Source organism: Akebia trifoliata, chromosome 2 (genome assembly GCF_017979445.1).
Source record: "Akebia trifoliata isolate Shusen 1 chromosome 2, ASM1797944v1, whole genome shotgun sequence".
Lineage (NCBI taxonomy): Eukaryota > Viridiplantae > Streptophyta > Magnoliopsida > Ranunculales > Lardizabalaceae > Akebia > Akebia trifoliata.
Window position 1 is genome coordinate 6,449,336 of NC_141376.1, and position 14,537 is coordinate 6,463,872.

Genomic DNA, 14,537 nt, shown 5'->3' on the forward strand with positions numbered 1-14,537 from the left:
TTGATAAAGTAGACAATTAATTTTCTTCTTTCATTTGATACTCTGTTCTAAAAAAGAAAAAGAAAAGAATTGACAGTGATTCTCACATTGCTAATGTAGAGGTGCAGACATCGTTGTGTAAATATCTTGTATTTTGTTGTCCATGACCCCAATTTCTTCAAGAGTACGAAAAAGGATAATTGTGTAATTTTTTTTTAAAGGATTTTCTATTTTTAGGAATTTTAGCTTTAAAGAATTTTATATATTTTGATAACTCTCGATTACGTAAATAGATATTTCTAGGACTGTAAAACTTATGATAAATTAATGATTATTTTTATTTTATTCCGTGGATGTAGGCACACAATCAAACCATGTAGGTCTTTGTGTTTTATATGATTGTGTTATATTTTTCTACTTCGTTTTTTCACACACATAACCATAGATGTTTTTCACTTTTATCCAATGAAAAACATGTACGACTATGTACATCCATCCATGTCAGCAATGTGAGAATCAATCTCAATTTCAATAATGTTACTTCAATATTTTCCAAGAAAGAAATGTAGCTGATTCTAAGCAAGAAATTTGAGAAGATAGGCCAATCGATATCTCCCCATCTTAGCTAGCTGGAGATAGGACCCTCACCCGATAATACGTTACATTCGTGATCCACGAAATTAATTGTCAGTAATTATAGGGGAAAAGTCTTTGTGTGGGACCCACTATTGATAAGGGCCCACCTCAAAGAGAGAGAGAGAAAAAAAAAGGGCCCTCATCTGATCGTTGATTGGTCCAACTCCCTTTGAACTTAGAAGGTGATCGACAAAAAAATCAAATCACCACTTGCAACAAGAAAAAAGGCAAATGCTCCACTCGAAGAATACTGCCAAGCTCTATGTGCAAGTCAATTTTAATTGATGAATCCATACGCATACACTCTGACTTGACTCTAGAGAAAAGATTCTCATTAATTAATTAAGAGGACCTTTCTAGCGGTCAATAAGGGTCCAAACCAACAGCTGTGACGAAAAGATAACCACTCATTTTTTATGGATTAATATGGACCATGGAAGAATTTTCCAAGATAAAAAATGATTGGGGACAAGAAATATTGCATCCAAACGTGTAAACATATGGTGGAATTTTTGTTCAACAAAAGTTGTTGCAATGTCGGACTTACTTTTCTCTCTCTCTCTCTCTCTCTCTCTCTCTCTCTCTCTCTTCTAGCGGATCCTTTATAGCTCCATCCAACGGTTGAGGATGCGCCACATCATTAAGATGATTTTATCGACTGCTCATTTTCAAATGTTAGAATAGGGTTCAAAAATTATAATTTTGAAATCCATCATGTCTGTATTGCTTTTTATTTATGGTATGTTTGATTGCATGAAAAATGATTTTCCATGGGATTTAAAATCCATGAAAAAATAATTGTGAAAAATAGGTAGGGTTGGAAGATCAAATTCCATTGTTTGATTTTACTCGGATAAAATCATGAAAAAAATATGAGAAAAAAGAAGAAGAAGAAGGAGAGGAGGGAGAGAGGAAGAAGTAGATGAGGAAAAGGGAGGGGGGAGGATGTAACAGTGGTGACGACGATGATGGCGAATGAGGTAAGTGAGGAAGAAGAAGGGAGAACGTTGTAATGGTGGTGGTGGTAACAGCGGAGGTAAGTGAGAAAAAAGATGATGAGGAAGATAAGGGGAGAACGTAGTAGTGGTGACGATGGAAGTGAGAGAGAGAGAGAGAGAAAGAGAGAAAAAATAGTTGGAGATGACGATGACAGAGACAGCGATGACGACGGACAACGACGAGGTTAATGTGATGGTGATAAGGAAGAAGAAAATATGAATGAGACAAAATTTAGGATGGAAAATATGGATGGATTTCACTTTCCCACTTATATGGGTGGAAAAGTGAAATCCATATTTTGGTGGACCTTTTGATTGGAGTGGAAAATGAATTTTCATTTTCATGTCCAACCAAACATTTGAAAAATGTCATTTTTTATGAAAATTAAATTTTCACCCTATTTTCCATGTACGATTAAACATACCCTTAGTTTGATGTTTTACTGGCTATAGAATAAGAGCCAGAGAGGATCCGTCCCAATGGGACCCCCCTACACCCCATACAATACGCATGAGTCTCCTGTGAAGTTAATTAGTATGCTTTTTTGTGGACTAAAACTTTTCCAAGATCTGACCCATTTACATCAATGAGGTCCTCAAACTTGTATAAATGTTCTCTACCACAAGGCCCTAATTAACACTAACTGCCCTCAATACAAGCTCCATGAGGTTCACCAAGAATTCATTCCACCTCATTATCTTATTTGCTCTCTCCTTCATTGTTGTCTTCACTGACCACTGTTATGGAGCAAGAGAATCTGATCCGTTAGATGAACTCATTAGGTATAAATGGAGGGTTGGTAGTACATTAAAATTTGATACTTTTGTAGCTGAGGGATATTCCAGTACTACTCCTGTGTATGTGGATCCTCATCAAGATGGTTTAAAGGAAGCTGATAAGATCAGTATCTTGCCAGGTCAACCTAAAGTTAAGTTTGATCAGTACTCGGGATACGTTACAGTAGATCCTAAGGCTGGGAGAGCACTGTTCTATTACTTTGTGGAGGCCTCAGAGGAACCTTCATCTAAACCTTTAGTGTTATGGCTTAATGGAGGTAATTTAACTTTCTTCTTGTTATGATCCTTTCATTGTCATCTTAATCATCAGTTCATCACTATATATCCTTTTTGGTGATGGTTTGTCGTCATTATCATGATCATGATCAAGATCAAGATCAAGATCATGATCATCATATAATTAATTTATTGTAATTTTCATCTGATGAAGAAGTTTTGAGGCTATTGCAGGACCTGGTTGTTCATCCTTTGGAAATGGAGCAATGATGGAATTAGGACCATTTAGAGTCAACAAAGATGGTCAAAGTCTATACGAAAATGAATACGCGTGGAACAAAGGTTAGTCCAATTGATTAACATTTGGTTTTTTGTGGTCAATTCAAATCATTAGTTTGATTTTTAAAACATGATTGATTGATAATTTTCCTCACTAAGGTTCAGAAAAAAGCCTTCATAGATAAAATTTCACTAAACTATTATATAATTTCAATAAGGAAAGAATTAACTGAGATAAGGTTGAATTAATTAATTAATTAATTACAATATGACACAGTTGCAAATGTGATCTTCTTGGAATCACCGGCTGGTGTTGGATTTTCATACTCAAACACAACATCTGATTATGAAAAAAGTGGAGATATAAGAACTGCACAAGATTCCTACACTTTCATGGTTAATTGGTTAGAGAGGTTCCCTCAGTACAAGACCAGAAATTTCTATATAGCAGGAGAGAGCTATGCAGGTCATTATGTCCCTCAACTCGCTCAAACCATACTTCAAAGAAATAAATTCTCAAATCAAACACTCGCCATCAACCTTCGAGGAATCGCAGTAAGTATTTTTTTGTTTTCTCTTAATATTTTTCTTAGCATTGTTGAAATATTCATTTTTGTATTGGAGTCAGAAAAATGAATTTTATTCTTTTGCCTGTCAAGGATTAGGTGTGCAAGGTTGTAAAATGATGGGTGAATTACTATTTTGTGAGCTGAAAATGAGTTATTTACTATTCGGGCTAACTGTTCATTTTAATTACCAAAATGTGAATGATCAAGTTTTTGTTAAATTTTTTTTCAGAACAGTAACAAATTCGGCGGTTTTAAACTGCCTATTTCGCAGGCTTAAAGTGTCTAATTGCGAAATTGTCACTTAAAACCTATGAAATAGTTACTTTAAAAACCTCCAAATTGTTATCATTCACATTTTGGTAATTAAAATGAACAGTGAGCTGGAATCATAAATTCATCAAAAGTTGATCACTTTTTTGTAAATATCCCTAAAAGGATTATCTATTTATGAACCACGAGGGGTTGGCTCAATGGCAATTTCAAATCCAATAAACAGTGAGAGTCTGTAGGTTGTGTTTGATACCCAATATGAGGGATGTCTCCTCGAGGCCACCTGTGAGGGCATACCCTCACTTACCTGGTGCGTGTGATGTGTGGGCATTACACATTACCAGGGGAGGGACCCATATGCCTTAGTCCAGACTCTGCCTCACCCGATCCCGCTGGTCAGATGTAAGTTCGGGTATCCCCATCATGAAAAAAAAAATGATTTTCTAATATAAAAGTAGATTTTTGACTGTAAAATTAAATCCCATATTTTGCTAAGCAAGGGATGGAACTGTTAGATTTACTTTGTATCAAACAGAGTTAACACAGGGGACAACCGAGTTGCACTCAATTTAGTCATGAACAGAGTTAACTTGGTCTGACGTGGCAAGGGCACAAAATTGTTGATTGGATTCTTGTGTATCCCGAAGCATCCAGAAAAACCGATCAACGGTTCTATACCTTGCCACTTCAGATCGAGTGAAAATACTCGAGTCAAAAAATTACTGTTCACATAATAATTTTCATATATAGTGAAACTTTCTCAACTCTCATCCATAGACGTAGGCATGGCCAAACCATGTAAATCTAGTGTATTTTTTTTTTTTTGTTTCTTTTTAATTCCATCATATACATCATTATATGGAAGATCCATGCTCACAAACTATGATTCAAATAGAGAAACTATCATATACCTTCAATCATATAATATGTTTAATTGATTTCTTTGGAAATATTTTTACGAGATCGAATATTTTCTCAGATAGGAAATGCATGGATTGATGATGAAACTGGCTTGAAAGGGATGTACGACTACTTTTGGACACACGCGCTCATTTCCGATAAAACCATTGCCGGTATTCATAAACATTGCAATTTTTCGAGCATGATCGGAAATCCCGTTGCTTGCAAAAAGTATATCTCTGATGCAGGTGTATCTATGGGTGACATCAACATCTACAATATCTATGCTCCATCTTGTATTCTCTCATCGGTAAATATTCTACTCTACGTATATATATTATACCATCTTATCAATTATATCTAGGAATGAAACAGCAGACTCCTCTTATCTTATATTGAAAAATTATGAATAATGATTTTCTGACACCCCGCCCTTGACGTGGCATGTGCTAGAACCATAGATTCTTTTTTCTCGGGATACACAACTGCACATATGTATGATGATGTACTGTTTTGTATCCTGAGAGATAAAAAATATATGGTTCTAGTCCATGCCACGTCAGGGGGTGTGTGTCAAAGGGGGCATCAGAAAATCACGACTCAAAAATTATATATTCTTTTTTATTTTGTTACAGAAAGGTACCATCCATTTTCATCCACATTGGAATTTAAATTTAAATTTAACATAGATACATGCATACATAATAATCTTGTAAAATTTTAATTATTTGTTATAGAAAAAGCATTTAGAAGTATTTGATCCCTGCACGAGGAAATATGTTTATGAGTACCTGAACCTTCCTCAAGTGCAAAAAGCCCTTCATGCCAACGTCACAGCTCTATCTTATCCATGGAGTTCCTGCAGGCATGGCCTATTTACATAACCTTTTTTTTTCTTTTTCAAATTTTACTTTCTTTATGAGTATTTTTTTTTTCCAACCATACGTGCCTAATGTTTTATGTTTTCAAATTAGTGACATCGTCGGTGGTTCAATATGGAACGACAGTCCAGAAACCATATTACCAATTATCCAAGAACTGATGGCAAGTGGGATAGGAGTGTGGATATACAGGTAAGACATGTTGGTTGATGAATGATTGTGTTTTGGATTTGAATTTGATCAAATTTGATCCGGTACTATTGGAGTTTCAATCAAGTTCTTGGGATCTAATAAGATATTGGCTAATTTCAAGAATCAAACATTAATATGCAGTGGGGACATAGACGGTAGAGTACCCGTAACATCCAGTCAGTACGCCATAGAAAAACTTATAACATCGGTCGAGACTCCTTGGTATCCTTGGTACTCTGACAGCGAGGTAATGACTAGCATCTTTGAATATTTATCAAACTGATTAGTTCTTAATTTTATCTTAATGGGCCAAGATTACTGTGAGCAATAGTTCCACATCGCCTGCATCTCAAGACCTTGGGTTATATATAAACCTGGGGCAATCCTCACCTTACAAGCTGATTTTGTGAGGATTAGTTAGGCTCATGGGCTTGTATATGGTATCAGAGTGGGTAACCACGTGGATGTAGGAGACACGTTACATGTGAGGGGGAGTGTGAGCGATAGTCCCACATGGCCTGGGTATCAAGACCTTGGGATATATATAAACCTGGGGCAATTCTTACCTTACAAGCCGGTTTTGTGAGGATGAGTTAGTCCATGGGCTTCTACAATTACTTATTCAATTAACCACTTTAATTTTGTCTCTCAAGGTTGGTGGATACGTCGAGGGGTACAAAAACTTGACATTTGTGACTATTAGGGAAGCTGGGCATTTTGTTCCAAGTTATCAGCCAGCAAGAGCCCTCAGCTTCTTCTCATATTTCTTGGAAGGAAAGCTTCCACCTACTTCATCATGGTGAAATTGTTGTCTTAATAAGGAGAAAGACTGGTACATTTCCATTGTTAGTCACCTAAGTAACCAGAACATGGAAAAAGAGCCGACGTGTGGGTGTGTCAAGCTCAAAACTTTTCTAGCATCCAGAGTGTCTTCAGAGTGTCATGGTACATCTCATCATTGCGTATCAAATATTTATTTGGCCATTGTTTGCTGTCCCCTGTTTCGCTTATTTTGTTATATCTACTCTCTCATATCAAACACTATACTATCATAAATGTCTAATAAAGAAAATAAAAAATATTTTATCAAATCGTACGTTGCAAAATAAAATCATGGTTTGATTTCATATCTAATGAATATTAGAGGGTCAGAAATGACAAGAAAATCGATATTCTAATAACATATATTAGTGGATATGAGTTACCCTTTTCAATGGATTAATCACTTAGCCCACTAATGTTAAGATTGGGTAAATGAGTGAATTTAATTTTTTTTTATTGTTAGTTTCATTAATTCATCATTTTCTCCATCAAATTGGTAAAAATTAAGGAAGAGTGAAAATATATATATAACATTTTTTCAAATTCTCATCCTGTTTTTATTTTTATTTTGGTCTCTACTTCACCCTTTTTCCTTTCTGTCTACAAATCCGTTAATGTTTTTGTTAGATCATTAATCGAATTAGGGTTGAAATCAAAAGTATTAACTTCTGAATTATCCCTCTATTTGCGTAGATTGTGAAAATTTTATTTTCTCTATCTATCAAATTTCAAGCATTTTGTGATTATTTGTGATGTAAGAAGGTTGACTAATCTTATATGGCAATGCGATAAAAGAATAAATAGTAGTCCACAAGAATAAATTTGAATGGAGTTCTTTGGGTTGGCATGAACTTATATTTTCAAATGCACATTATCGTGCCCATGAGCTGATTAGCGATGAGTCTTGGGTGTCCACAAAGGAAATGAGTATGGGCCTGAATCTGAAGTTATCCTAAATCCTTAAGACTATGGGCCAGGTTTGGCTTGTCTAACCCGGCCCATTAATACCTAAGATGTTACGGATTTTGAACTGTTTGGATTTGTGGTTAAGATTAAACCTTACTAGAACAAAAAAGAAAATAAAATACAATCTATTCCTGATTAATGAACCGGTCAACAAAATGCAGACTCCAGTCCAAAACCGAAGCAACAGGACACGTAGCGATGGTTTGACGTATTTGGAATTATATGAGAAATTAATATTTCTTGTTATATAAAGTTGTTGTAGTTGCTGTTTGTATTAGCTGCCAAGCTTAATAAACATACCTTATAAAACAGGGGAGTCTTGTGAAACACATTGACGAGGTCGTTTTGCTTCACCACACGTTGTGAACAAACGTAACGAAACTAACAAAAGAATGATGTAAAATATATTGGTGATCCAGTACAACCGAGAGTTGGGTTGTATCCCAAGGGATTTATCTTTCAGCCCATATGAGACGATACACTTTCACTGCTCAATCATGCAAGAACACCAGTTGAGTATGGAGCACATTTGGGGTGGATTTCTCCTCGAACCCAAAGTGCTATAGGGTTTTGAAATTATCTCATCGATGGTGACTCGATTTTCTAAATCTCATGAAAAAGTTAGAAGTTGAAAATGGACTAAAAGCGGAAATTATCTAAACTAGTTTCTATTGCTTGCAACGTTTTGATGGATCTTAAAATTACATGTTTTTGGATGAATTTTTTTTTTTATATTATTTTAAAGCGAGTAAAATACCTTTAAGATGTTTATAGGATATTAAATTAATGATAAAAAGATTAAAAATTCATTGAAGTCATAAAAAAATTTAATTTTTATTTTTATGATTAATGATTATCTGACGCCCCCATAACAGAATCATAGATCATTTGCCCTGGGAAATGAATCATAAATATGATTTTACGTATCCCAAAGCAAATGATCAACATAATGGGGTGTCTAGTCTTTTTTTTTTTTTTTTTCTTTCAAAAAGCAATTCCAAAACACTATCAACAAACATTACAACTGTAATTCTTGCGGGAAGTGATTCAAAGAGAAGTACTTCTATATACAATCATCCTCTAAGAATCAGCCTGATTGGTGATTTGTAGAAGTTGGATGCTTTATCTCTATTAAAGAATGTACCCCACATGGCATTAGCAGTTCAACTACCGGGAATACAGGATCTGCAGTCCCATAATATGAAATTATGAATTTTAAGAAACGTTTGCCGTAAGAAGCAAATTAAATTAAATTAAATTAAAAACTTGGTAGAGCGAATCGCCCAATACGAATTGATTAAAAAATTAGCTACTTTCATAGAGAAAATCGCCCTTAATTTTTCTATAAATTGAGTAAAATTTGGTAGCAGTTACACCAAATTAATTAGTACACCCCACCGAAACCAATGACGAAGTCACCAGCATTGTTCTTCATCTTCTCTCTAGTTGTTCAATTGTGCTTTGTGGTGTTGGTTCAAAGTTATGGAGGGATAGGTTTCGACCCATTAAGTTACCTCATCAAGTCACAATTATCAAAGAAAAAGGCTGAGAGTACTTCTACTGCATCAATGGTAGTTGGGAGTTCTACAATAACAGAAACAGAGTACTATACACCTGTGTATGTGGGCCCACAAGATGGGTTGAAAGAAGGAGATAAGATAGAGATGTTGCCAGGTCAACCTGATGGAGTTAACTTCGATCAGTACTCGGGATACATTACTGTGGATCCTAAAGCAGGCAGAGCACTTTTCTACTATTTTGTTCAATCTCCTCTGGATTCTTCAACAAAACCTCTCGTGTTATGGCTTAATGGAGGTAATGCACATTGGGCCCCCGTATACCGAGTTGATTCGTCCGTCTCCCTAGTAAAGAGTCATTTAAATTTGTTTAAAATTATTTATTAATATACATTTATATAATTATATATTTTATTTTTTTCTGTGAGGCCCACAAATATATGGCTCAATCACAAAATGTTATTTTTATTTGTTAATAAATCAATTATTTTCTATTAAAAATCACAAAATCTTATTTATCTGGTATTTTAAGTGGAAAATTACTTAAAGGATCCTAGCATAGTGAATTCTTTCAAATTAGTCCCTAAGTTTCATGGCCCCTCTCAGTAATTCATTTAGAAAAACTTTTCTTTCTAGTCAATCTCCGAATCACATTTCTCATTGTGTTCATAAAAAAAAAATTTAAAATTTTAACATCTCGATTGAGTTTTGGAAATTCCATTCTGTCATAAAGGATTTAAGAAGGAAGAAATCATTTTTAAGAATTTTGAAGATGTATGAGAAAAAAATTATAATTTTTTTACTTCGTTTTTAGATGGAAATTAATCAAAAATGGTTCATTTGCTTAGAAATTACCTTAGACAAGCCATTATCTCAAATTTTTAGTTGAATCTTCCATGTATTTTAGGAAAAAAAAATCAAAAATAAAAAATGAGTTGATTTTACTAATATCGAGTTTACCATTTTTTATTATCGAATTTGACAATTTTTAAAAATTGTTGAAATTAACAATAAAAATTGACGAGCTTGACGATAGATAAAGAGCAGTGAGTTCGACAATAAATAAAACATGGTGAGCACGACAAAAAAAAAAAAAAAAAAGTGGTGAATTCGATAATAAATAAGAAGTGGTGGAGCTGTCAATAATGAGGAACCATTAAAAAATAAATTTTTTTCTAAATAGACTATTAAGCTACTATCTCAAATTTAGGGACTATTTAGAAAGAAATCTCTCTATCAAAGTGCTTTAAGTAATTTTTCTTATTTCAAAATATGGATCAATTCACATTGACTATCAGGGCAAATAATCCCTCAGAGCGGGTAATTTGTCCAGATCATCTGGATCAGGACAGTTATAAGCAATGGGCTACATGGCCCAGTCACCATAATTGATGTGTTCAAATTCATTACATGTCAAATTAGTCCAAGTCTTGTTCAATTTTATTGGGCCGATTTACATAATCTAAAAACCAGAATGTGATTTTTCTCTAATGTCTTCTTTAATTTTTATAAAAACAATGATATTAAATATATATTATTAAATTATTCAAATATTTTATCAAAGAAGTTTTCAATGATAATTATATATTATCATTTTAAAATCTTAAACTTTTTTTGTTTTGGATATCGATAAACCTATTTTTAATGAGATCAGAAACTCAATGAGGCTGGAAAATGAATTATATCTATGGTGTCACAAAAGCCAATGGTTCATTCATTCAAGATCCCAAGTTTATTTTAATCGAACTGATTTTTGTATTGTCCAATTAATAGAGCACAATTGAATTTTCAATTCAGCACAATTTGAAAAAACTATTCTCAAATACACGAGCTTATCTCCTACTTGACACTAATATTTAAAAGATTCATGATAATATGACTCACTAGGTGGCACTCAATCGACTCCCTGAAGTGGACAAGTTCGGGAACCGTAGATATGTATGTCGCAGGATACACAGTTCCCTCGGGATACACTTTTTTATGGAGAAGTGCAATCATGCATCTCGAGACATACAGATCTACGATTCCCGAACTTGTCACGCCAAGTAGTCGATTGAGTATGCCACCTGGCGAGTTATATTATCATGACTCTATTTAAAAACTTGATACGGCTCGAAACAAAATAGATATACTAATTTTACTACATTATTTGGATTTCTTAATAGTTTACAATTTAAGATTTTATTTATTTATTTATTCACGATACGGGGACTTGGAAGTTGATTTTGCTTAGATGAATTTAATACTGAGTTAACTCAAAATTCAAATCAAGTCAACTCAACAAATTGATGTGATGAGCGGCACCTTAACAATTTACCAATATTGCTTCATCATAATCATTTGTTAGCTTTGGTGGGCAGGACCTGGTTGTTCTTCATTTGGAAACGGAGCAATGTTGGAACTTGGGCCATTTAGAGTCAAGAGTGATGGAGAAACTCTATACTCAAATCCATACGCATGGAACAATGGTGACTTTATCACTTTTTTTTAAAAAATTTCTTTTTATATTTATATCAAGATTAAATTATATTATGTCATCCTAAATATTCTTAAAAACAAAGATATGTAATTTATAATTTGAGTTAATTTCTTCGACAGCGGCTAATATTATCTTCCTTGAATCTCCGGCGGGAGTTGGATTTTCTTATTCTAACACGACGTCGGACTATGCCTTGAGTGGAGATAAGAGAACTGCAGAAGATTCCTATAGTTTCTTGGTTAATTGGTTGGAAAGATTCCCAGAGTATAAAACCAGGGATTTCTTCATAGCAGGAGAGAGCTACGCGGGACATTATGCCCCACAACTTGCTTACTTGATCCTTCAAAACAACAAAATTACTAATCAAACCATCATTAATCTGCAAGGAATTGCGGTATGTTCCAAAACAACTAATCAAATCTCATTTTTGATTATTATGTCTACCACAATTATGTCCATGTCGACTCTTCAATCCCTATGTGAATTCACATTCTTTTGGATGAGAGATTTCACATAAAAGTCAAATCTGAGATTCAAAGAATACTAATCACATGAAGCCTAACGTGAGTAGTTTTATAATTTGGGAATGTCTTTAATACACACGGATTTGTGTGATTAATCAATCCGGAATTTTGTGAAATCTTGAATTGATTTTTCTGTGAGCAAAAAATTTTCCTTTCGAATCTTTCTCAAACTCTTTTTAAAGAGACCAGATGATATGCACCCAGAGTGGAGGATTGAAACCCTCTTCCCCCTCCTCAACACATGCCACATAAATCACAATCCAAGGGATTGGTGCCTAAAATATCTCTTTTTTAAAACAATTACTAATATTGGCTTGACTTGACTCTATTGGCATTTGAGTTAAAAATTATACGTATGTATGAGATGTAAGCATGCATGTATAAAAATGAACAAAATTGTAACAATAGGGTTATATGATGTTGTAGATAGGTAATGCATGGATCGATTTTGAAACGGGGTACAAGGGGATGTACGACTATTTTTGGACACATGCTCTTATTTCCGATGAAATCAATGAGGGTATTAACTTGAACTGCAATTTTTCGTTGTTGGATACTATATCCCGAGTATGTGAAGAGTATCTTAATCAAGCAACTAGTGCTCACGGCCACATCTTCATCTATGACATTTACGCTCCCTTGTGCACTTCCCCGTCTAATAACACATCTGTACGTATCAATTTTATTTAATTTACGAATGAGTCAACTCAATCATATTAATTGGAAGCAATGTGATCAAGAGTCTACCAAATTGGGTTGACACAAAACTAAATTCTTCTTATAAATTTACTCTAATTTCAAATCTTTGGTGGGTTTTGCAAACAGATCACAGAACTCGATCCTTGTTCGGACAACTATATATACACCTATCTGAATACTCCTCAAGTCCAGAAAGCTCTTCATGCCAACGTCACAGCTCTTCCATATCCATGGGAGTCCTGCAGGCAATATGAATTCTCTATTTGAACCTCTAATTACAAAATTTCTTAGAAAAAAATACTGACTAATTAATGTTTGTGTTTTAATCATATTTGAAATAACAGCGACATGATAGGTAAGCTTTGGAAGGACTCGCCGTTGACGGTCTTGCCAACCATTAAGGACCTCATGGCTAGCAGTATAAGTGTCTGGATATACAGGTAATTAAGCCTTTTTTTATTCTCAAATATTTTTCATCTATGCTGAAGTAAGTTTTGTTCAGGTTATTTAAGTATTGAATTTATGTAGAACATTTAAAAAAATATATATTTCTAATATTAAGTTACTCAAATTTCACATCGCCTGATACTAACTCTTGCTTGTCTTGCAACAATTGAATATAATAAAAAAAAAGTAAAAAAAGGGTGAGATGTGATATCATATCATTCTTGATACAATAAATATGGTAGATGAGATATCACCATGATGACATTCGTTAGGTTATTACCTAACGTAGTTACCAACCTTTTATTTAAAATGAATCATAAGTCATGACGATCGCACTTTCCATGATTCTTGAGATTTTTCAAAATTTGTTTCTTGGGGTACCACATCTTCAATAAAAATCGATTACGATTTTTTAAGATAGGAAATAATTTCTTTCCAATGCTAACTGAATAAGAATAATGTGCAGCGGAGACATGGATGGTAGAGTGCCAGTAACATCTAGCAGATACTCCATTAACAACCTTGGGACATCAGTTGTGACTCAATGGTATCCTTGGAACACCCAAGGGGAGGTATTTAAAAGACCAGCCTGACCCACCAATATCTTCATTTCTTTGATTAAAAACTTCTTCTAATGACCTCTTAAAACACTATAATTAATGATCCTTGGTTTGATGTGGATGAAGGTTGGTGGATACGCGGTTGGATACCAAAACTTGTCATTTGTGACCATAAGAGGAGCTGGGCATTTTGTTCCGAGTTACCAACCAGCAAGAGCACTCACCTTCTTCTCATCTTTCTTAGAAGGGAAGCTTCCACCTTCATCATAGATGAGATCGAACACCACGTCAGAAATCAGACAGATATTAATTCAAGGCAGGCCTTCAATTTGTGTGATTTCACAATATAATTTAACTTCTTGTTACTCTAATTTATGTAAAGTTCTATCAATTATTGTTATTTAGTTTGATTGGTCCAAGGAGGTTGAAACATGGGTTTTTTTTTTTTTTTTAAAGTGAATTATGCTGTGATTTGAATCCCAAAATTTACATAATTCAAAATAGTGACTATGGGTGTATATTTAAAAAGAGGTATGGTGCATAATTATAACTCCTTTTAGTATTACAAGAAAAATAAAATCAAACAGAGGAATTAGAATTTAGTAGGTTTAAGAGAGAGAGAAAATAATAATAATAATAATTATACTTTTGTCTCTGTACGAGGCGTCAGGCGTGGACGTAAGTACTACCGAGTCTTCATTGTTTTTGTCATCAAACATAGGATTTAGCTCTGTTATGGCATTAATTATACCACCAAGGCTGACCAATGTCTTTCAATTTGTTGTTCAATGATGCATCAATTGGG

At 34.1% G+C, this 14,537-nt stretch overlaps 2 protein-coding genes across 2 annotated transcripts; both read left to right on the forward strand.

Moving 5' to 3' along the window:
- Positions 1 to 2,232: 2,232 nt before the first annotated feature.
- On the forward strand, positions 2,233 to 6,702 carry LOC147409151 (serine carboxypeptidase 1-like). The gene is made up of 8 exons (XM_086425925.1): positions 2,233 to 2,668; positions 2,862 to 2,969; positions 3,184 to 3,461; positions 4,725 to 4,955; positions 5,383 to 5,510; positions 5,620 to 5,718; positions 5,860 to 5,965; positions 6,372 to 6,702. Exons 1-8 carry the CDS (start codon positions 2,278 to 2,280, stop codon positions 6,519 to 6,521), a joined length of 1,491 nt encoding a protein of 496 aa, XP_086282051.1. The 5' UTR covers positions 2,233 to 2,277; the 3' UTR covers positions 6,522 to 6,702.
- A 244-nt stretch (positions 6,703 to 6,946) lies between these two features.
- LOC147409152 (serine carboxypeptidase 1-like) lies at positions 6,947 to 14,099 on the forward strand. The gene is made up of 8 exons (XM_086425938.1): positions 6,947 to 9,321; positions 11,384 to 11,491; positions 11,622 to 11,896; positions 12,453 to 12,695; positions 12,852 to 12,970; positions 13,070 to 13,165; positions 13,639 to 13,744; positions 13,859 to 14,099. The coding sequence occupies exons 1-8, from the start codon at positions 8,913 to 8,915 to the stop codon at positions 14,000 to 14,002; spliced, it is 1,500 nt and encodes a 499-aa protein (XP_086282064.1). The 5' UTR covers positions 6,947 to 8,912; the 3' UTR covers positions 14,003 to 14,099.
- The last annotated feature ends 438 nt before the right edge of the window (positions 14,100 to 14,537 follow it).